Source organism: Alligator sinensis, unplaced genomic scaffold (assembly GCF_000455745.1).
Source record: "Alligator sinensis unplaced genomic scaffold, ASM45574v1 scaffold137_1, whole genome shotgun sequence".
Taxonomy (NCBI): Eukaryota; Metazoa; Chordata; order Crocodylia; family Alligatoridae; genus Alligator; species Alligator sinensis.
Genome location: NW_005842545.1, coordinates 910,100 through 917,941, shown reverse-complemented (window position 1 = coordinate 917,941; position 7,842 = coordinate 910,100). Strand labels below are relative to the sequence as shown.

The 7,842-nt window shown below is 45.9% G+C and overlaps 1 protein-coding gene across 1 annotated transcript in view; it reads right to left on the bottom strand.

Moving 5' to 3' along the window:
• Positions 1-7,842, bottom strand: part of L1CAM (L1 cell adhesion molecule) — a 33,992-nt gene that overhangs the window by 5,978 nt on the left and 20,172 nt on the right. The window contains exons 22-25 of the mRNA XM_025213721.1: positions 7,253-7,375; positions 6,845-7,021; positions 6,109-6,231; positions 5,411-5,587 (exon numbers count right to left, since the gene is read on the bottom strand). Coding sequence (XP_025069506.1) covers positions 5,411-5,587; positions 6,109-6,231; positions 6,845-7,021; positions 7,253-7,375 — 600 coding nt within the window. The remainder of the gene's footprint in view (positions 1-5,410; positions 5,588-6,108; positions 6,232-6,844; positions 7,022-7,252; positions 7,376-7,842) is intronic.

Sequence of the window (7,842 nt, the reverse complement as noted above, 5' to 3'; positions counted from 1 at the left end):
GTGAGCTTATCAGAGGCATGTTTTCTTTTTTTCTCTGTAGAGGCATAGTTTGACGGTTCCTTTTTAAGGTAGGAAAAGTTTTTCTGAAGGAATTGTATGTAGTGTGCAATTCATCGCCAGTGGTCTTTTAGAGGGAGCTAGAATGGAGCTTACTGGACTGTGCATCTCTGAGGAAGAGAGACAGAGATTGTTTTTGGTTTGCAGAAGTCAAGGCCATCACAGAGTGTGCAGCTGTAAGAAAGAGAGAGAAAAAAAAAATCAAGATTTGCTGGCTGGATTGGTTTACAGAGAGCAAGGCAAGAAGGGGCCACTGATGAAAACGAATTGTGAAGCCTGTAGCCTAGAAAGGGTTATGGTTAAGATCTGTTAATGAAAGGAAAACTAAAAGTTAAGTAAGATCTAAAAAAAAAAGGAAATGTTGGGATTCTAGAGAGTTGCTAGAGAGAAAGATCTGCTGGAGAAAGTATTGGCATCAGAGTTGGAAAAAAAAATTGCTAGATCCAGAGACCTGCTGAAAAGTGAGAGATCTCTAAAAGTGTTTAAGAACAGACTCACAGAACACAGAAAAAAAGTAAGAGTGGGTGCTAAACAGCAGAGCCCAGCCAAAGTTTGTGAAAGCATGGAAATCCAAGGATTCAGTCTAAAAATGTGTGTGAGGCAGAGAGTCCAGAAGGGGTTAGATCAGGAGAGACTAGAACTGGATGAGCCCAGGGGCTCGGAGGGGAGCTAAGAGAGAGAGAAATCTGAAAGGGGTCTGCCGGGCCCTAAAAGACCAAGTGATCTGGCAGTCCAGAGAAGGGGCACAGAGAAAAGATCACTGTTAGAGGTGCCGGAGCTGAGAGCCTGCAATCTCAACTGGCCCGAGGAGGAGCCAGGAAGCCCAACAGTGAGAAAGTGTGCCCATAAGAATTAAAGAAGACCATAGCAGGAGAGTAGAAAGTTTGGTCCTGGATATGACTTAAAGCTGCACCCTCCTGGGTGTGGTTAGTGTGGTGGAGCTACCTGTAGCAGGGTAGTCTCTGCATAATGCTGCATAACAATCACCCTGGGGAATGGGCAGGGTCAAATACAGAGTCCCTTAAGACCCTAGTTTCCACTGCCTTGTGGGATACCCTTAATTGGGAAAAGGCTAGAGGGAGCATACCCTGTCTGAAAATCCTTTAGTAAAGGCCAAAGAAAAAGAATAGAGGAAAGCAGAAAAATGGGCTGGGAGGCAGCTGTTCTGGAGAGAGAGATGTAAAAAGTGTTTAAAAAGAAAGGAAGGAAAAAATAAGAGATTAACAGAGTTTCAATGCTAGAGCAGGTAGAAGCAAAGAGTAAGAATGTAATTTAAAAAATAACTGCTTTAAAGCAGGGAAAAAGATACAGTTGCTTTAAAAAAAAAAAAAAAAAAAAGGTCCTGATCTCAGAGTGCCTGAGGTCATGCTGTGGTCTGTTTGAGTTAAATACAACTACTTCTATCACTGATCCAATAAGAAAGAGGGGTGTTGTATGTTTACTCTTTGTGTATTGCAAGGCAGAAAAACTGCAAGAAATAAATATCTGCAATCTCATTGGTAAAGAGGGTGAGAAATGTTTTAGGGTTTTTTTTAACCTCCCCTCTCTCTTCAAAAATAGCATAAATCTTTTAGAAAGAAAAGTGTTAACAACTTGTTAAGGCAATAAGGAAAAAAAAAGGTGTTTATAAAAACTTGGTACACACCAGCACTGTAAAGGTGTAATATGAATACTATTTTACTGCAAGGAGTTTTCCTTGGCAGGTCGGGGGGGGGTGTGTGTGTGTGTGTGTGTGTGTGTGTGTGTGTGTGTGTGTGTGTGTGTGTGTGTCTCTCTTTGCAGAAGCTATAGTCTAGTAGCAAAGGTGAGTAAAAGAACTATGAGGCCATCAACAGCGTTTTCTTCACCCAAGCCACGGTTTAATTATCACAGCAACATTGTTTGTCTGTCTGTTTTATGTCGTTTGTCCTGTTGTGTTGTTTTTGTTTATTTAATAGATTAGTTTATTTTTAAGTTGGCAAAAGTTTAAATGTATATAAATATCATAAAGATGTAATAAACATTATTAGTAATGTTCTCTCTAAAAATTTAAAATGTCTGTGGATCCTAGACCAGAACACTTCCATCCAGTTGGACTGGAAAGTTGTTCTAATCTTTGAAACAAAAAACAGCAATTAATGTAAAAGTTTTAAGTTGTAACGTTTACTTGTTTAGCAAAATGGCATTAGTAAAAAAAGTAACGTGTGTGTTTAGTAAATAACCTGATAAAATGTTTTTTAAGGCCATAAAGAAAATCTCATTTGTATTTAGATACTGTTTATAACGCCAACATAACAGGATGTGTGTAAAAACTGCATTAACTCATTGTTTTATAGGAAAAGTTGATAAACCTAGCACATCAGTATTTGCACAAAGAAGTTAAAGAAGCATACTTTGGATTCCAAGTGAATTGAACTAGTGTGTATCATTAACCATCTTAGTACAGTGATATATAAAATACAATTGGGGGGGAAAAAAATCAAAATAGATGCATGTATTTCAGTTCAAGTTATTCAGTGGTGTATGAAATTTAATGTATTAAATTTATTTAAAAGCCACAAGATGCCAATGACACCAATAGACTAAAAGACCAATGACTGTTAAACACCGATAAAGGAGAAAAAGTGTTAATTTGTATTTGTTGTTGTGTTTTTCTATTTTTAATATATTTGTGTATCATAATATTTTGACTTAGCTTTGCTTATTGAATTGTTTATTTTTTTGCTTTGTTAAGTAAACCCTTAATTTTGATGTCACAACCCAATTATAGTAGTGCCCATGTCACTGGCAAGAGATGCCATCCAAAACAGTTTTAGTCCACACTGAAGCCAACTAAGGGTTAAAGAAAAATCCTTGTTGATAACAGTTTTTTTTTTTACTGTGCATGCTAACAAAAGAGATTTATGGCTACATCACAACCAAGAAATGAAACTTCTAAAGAAATTAACTTAGCCCATGATTTATGATTGGTCAGGGCGAAAAGGGGTAGTCCTGCTACAAATCCCTAGAGATAATTGGCGATTCTAATTAAATTTATGACGTGGCGAAAAACAATTGGCTATCATACAAACAAAACCCTGCTGCATTTCCGCCAAAGTCGAAGACAACTCTGTCCGCACCTTGGAGTAAATCTGACAATTTGATCAGTTGTCAGCGTCTTCCCGCCGCGACCTCCCTGGCGTACCCTTGACCCGCATGCCCGATAAGTCTGAACCCGCCGACCGCCGGCCCGTATATATGTCTGCAGACCGACCGAATGAACTCTAAGCTGTAACTAACTAAGTATATCTGACCTCCGTCTTTCACCACCTTAACGGTGTGAGTAAATAATCTTGCTTTGCAACCGATAAGCGTCCGCCTAATTAATTCCACTCCATGGGTCACAAGTACCCGCCTGACAGACCCTTAACTGCCCGGGTGGGAGTCAGGGAGAGCTGCTGGCCAGCTGCCCTGGGTCCCGACATTTGAAAGTCTGTGTAACCTCCCTAACTTGTCTCTTAAGTGTGCAGATGATAATTCAAGCATTACCAAACACACACCCAGAGATATTATAGTCATTCATAACCCTCCAAATTGTTCAAAGAAAGCACATTTGGACCCCTCACTTAATTGGCAAATATTTGAATGACCAAAACAAAATTGTCGATCATCGTTTGTATAGTAAATGGACGGATAATCAATAGATATGTCCCACATTGCCATTCTTGGAAGAACCGTGCTTATTCCAGAGCAACAGACTATCCACATGTTATTGGGATGAATTTATAATAGCACAACCAAACTGGATTTTAATTAAATGAATTGTATGTGTGGTAGGACTCAAATTATTTGACAATGGGGAAAAAATGCTTCATTTCCTCCCATGCAGCAATGTATATGTAATGTCACTGTTATTCAAACTCCACTTTCCGCATATTATTTCACAAAACAAATAATTCAAGATATAAGTATAAAAAATAACAATTTGCTAAATTTTAATGTTTCCATAGAAGTCAGTTAGACAACCTGCTCAACCTTCTGATGCAGAATTTGCAAATAACCCAATTAACCACTGCCACTTCTAATAACACACAATTGCACAGTATTTCTATATTGCATCTAGGTAAAGAAATCCTGAAAGTTTCAGAACAAGCCAAACAAATGTTAGCATATCATTGGTATGACATCTTCACAAGATAGGCTCTTTCAGGGGTGGCTATTCTTAATATCATGCTGCACCCTATAATAATATTGTTTCTCATAATAAAAAGTTTATTTCTTGTCATGTGTTACATGTGTTGTTAAATAAAATCCATGCATCCAAAACTTTAAGACCTGCAATTGAAAACAAAATATCTTCTTATCAGACAAATGTAGTTTATGACCCATTCATCACTGACGTTTGAAGGGTCAAAGGGGGGACATGTAGGATGAACTGAACTAATGTAGCTGATGTTAACATAGAGTGTAATAATAGTAAAATATAACCATGTTAGTCTTGTCCTGTAAGCAACTTGGAAACACCATTTTGTATCCTTCTGCTTGACATAAGTGAATGAAGTCTGCATAGCCTTTATGTACGTGTGTGTGTAAAAGGGTGAAGGGTGAGAGAATGGCATAGAGACAGGAGAAGACGCTTTGTAATTGTTTATGTAAGCAACAAGGTGCCAAATGTAAGTTACCAACCAGTAAGTAACTAACAAACGGCTGAAGAATCCCTTTGAAGCTCAAGGGCACAAAGGAGATAACAGAAGAAATTCTACCAGACGGGGAAACAAGTACACTCCAAGGCTAAGATAAGCTGAAGACAAAAGAAGAACAACCGCAAAAACAGAAGCTGGGTATGGAAAAACCCCAAAGCACTGAAACGAAGGATGCCAATGCCTATAAAAGAACACTTTGAAAATGCCAAGTTGGATGAATCTCTTTCTCTACTGCTTTTTCATCAGAGCACAGATGCATCTGTTCACCCCGCTCCAGCTGTTATCTTTAAATCTGCTATCTTCAAATCATCATCTACTCAATAAGCCCGGGTTGGCTACCCTGGGCTGAAATTGAGCAACTATTGCTGGTAACTATCTGGTGTGTGTGTGGATGAAATGGTTATTTTGTGTATGTCTATGTCTATGTGTAATGATGTGTATGATGATTTGTGTGTGTTTGTATGAATGGTGTGCCTAAACCTCTGTCTAACTCATGTAATCAATAAATGTGGCACCTTGCCTTATCCCCCTTTTATAACGTCTTGCTGATTTGAGCAATTGGCAATTTGAGTAACACAGCTGGGTATAAATATGCTGCAGCTGGCTCTAAGGGGGGAGCTGGGTTGAGTATAATAGTGTGGCTGGCTCTGGGGTGGAACGTGGCTGGCTTTGGAGGGTAGCGGGGGCCTCACCAGTGCCATTGGTGTGGATGTCACCCCTCCAGAAGGGCACGTGTTCCCCTGAGTGGTTCCTGCCCACGAACTGGACCCAGTAGGCTGTGCCTGGCTGCAGGTTGCGCAGGTGGTAGCTGCCGTGGGTGGAATTAGCCCGTCCTGAGACCTCCCAGTGCTCCTGCCAGGTCTCTGCAGCTGTGGCGAAGGGAGATGGGAGGGTCATATGGCACCTCAGATGCTTCCTACCCTCCCCAGGATCAGGCCTGGATTGAGGGCCCCTCCCCTAGCTAGTGACCTCTCAGGATCAACTGCCCCCCACCCAATGGCCCCAGGATTGGGGCCCCCAGCCAGAGACTCCAAGATTGGGCCCTCCCTAACAACCCCCCAGGGTCAAGCCCCTCCCATCCAGTGAACCCCACCGGCTTAGCTCCCCCTAGACACTCACTCAAGCACTGGGCCCGTATCAGCCCCCGCATCCAGTGACCTGCCCCAGAATTGGGCCATCTAGACCAGCCCCCTAGCCACAGACCCCAGGATTGAGCCCATATCAGCCTCACTCCCAGGATCAGGCCGAAATTGGGCCCTCCTCAGAATCCCTGCCCCACTGACCCCAGGGTTAGGACTCCCAGACCCCTCCCCGGAAACCAATGCCCTCAGAATCAGGCCCCCTACAGCCCGAGCCCCAGCCCTATTGGTGCCAATAGCCCAGCTCTTACTGGTCTTGGCCTGGAACTGGACCTCAAACTCCACATTGCGCTGGGCTCCGCTGGGCGTCCAGCTCAGCACCGAGAAGTCGTTGCCCACCTGTACCACACTCACATTGTCCAGGTTGGGTAGCACTGTGGTGGCAGGGGCAATTATGGGAGGCAATAAACTGGGGGGACAATTAATCATGTTCCAATCCTACCCCGAAGCTTTAAGGTGGCACCAGAAGACCTCTCTGTCCCCGCTTTGTTGGTGAACAAGGGGCAGAGAGCCTAATTTGAAAAGGTTGGGGTGCATTGATTCTGGACCCTACTGATGACACTACCCTTTGCCTGGAATATTAATGGGGGAGCAATTAATCCTGTTTCATTCTCTCCCTGCCAGGCGTTGTAGTGGTACTAGACACCAGTCATGTCCACCTTCATTGCTGGGAAAAGAGCAGAGAGCCTAGTTTGATGGGGCTGGCAGTATTAGCTCTGAAATTTACCAACAGCACAACACTGGTTGATGGTGGTCTGAGCTGGGGTCCTGATTTACCAGGCTTGGGAGGGGCTAGCTTTGCTGGAGGTGGGGCTTCCTGGGCTTACCAGGGTCTGGGTGCAGGACTAGCTCTGCTGGGGGTGGGGCTTAACCAGCTTGGGGGAGGAATGGGGGCTAACCAGGCTCTGGGGGCAGGGCTAGTTTTGCTGGGGGCCAGGGCTTAACCAACCTAGGGGTGGGGCTTGCTTTGCAGAAAGTGGGGCTTACCCGGCTCAGGGGCAGTACTACCAAGGCGCACCACAGGTTCTCCAGGGCCAGCACGGGTACAGGCCCGCAGTGCAAATCGGAAGTGGGCTTGTGGTGCCGGGAGCTGCAGGGTGACGTTGAGTTGCTCGGGCAGGAACGATACAGCTACTGGGGCCGAGGCGTTGGCAGGGGATGACACTGCAGGGGCAGTGCGGGTCAGCGTGGCCCCCACAACCCGCTCCTGGGGCTGGGACCCTCCAGACCAGCCTAGAGACTGTAATCGCCACCAGCCCCATGCTCTCCCTGCTATAACCCAGCCCCTCTAGTCCCATGCCCCCCTGCTCTAGCCCTGCCCCATCCCAGAGTCCCACCCCTCCTATTATCCTGTCCCATCATAGCCCCACCCCCCAACCTAGCCCTGCCCCTCACCAGGCCTGTAGTGCAGCTCGTAGGCAGTGAGCAGGCCGTTGGGGTGCCGTGGGGGGGCCCAGGACAGTGCCAGCTCCGAGTCTGACACACGCTGCAGCCGCAGCCAGGTTGGGGGGCCTGGGACTGGGGGAGAGAGGGAGTCAGAGGGGGCAGGGGACAGAGGGGAGGCCTTCACCTCCCCAGGGGTGTAAGGGGGGGTCTTGGAGGCAGTATGGGAGCCCTCACGTCCCTGGGGGTTCCTGGGATGGGGGGGTCTGGATTAGGCCCTACAGGGACTCTCACCTCCCTAGGGGGAGCCTGAACAGGGGGGACTCTGGGGGCCCTTACCACCCACAGGGTGCAGGGGGCATGGGGAGACCTAAAGACTGGGGGCTGGGGGGACCTTGGGTTGCTGTAGTTCTGGGGTCTGGGTGAAAAGGTCTGGGGGCACTCAACTTCCCCAGGGGATTGGGGGTAGGGGAAGCACAGGAGAGAAATTCAGGGGGTTTAGGGGGGGACTGGGCAGGGAACAGTCCAGGGGATTCTCCCCACCCTTGGAAGTCTGAGGCAGGGGGTGCAGGTGTGGCTGGGGGGGGGGGCTAGGGGGGGTG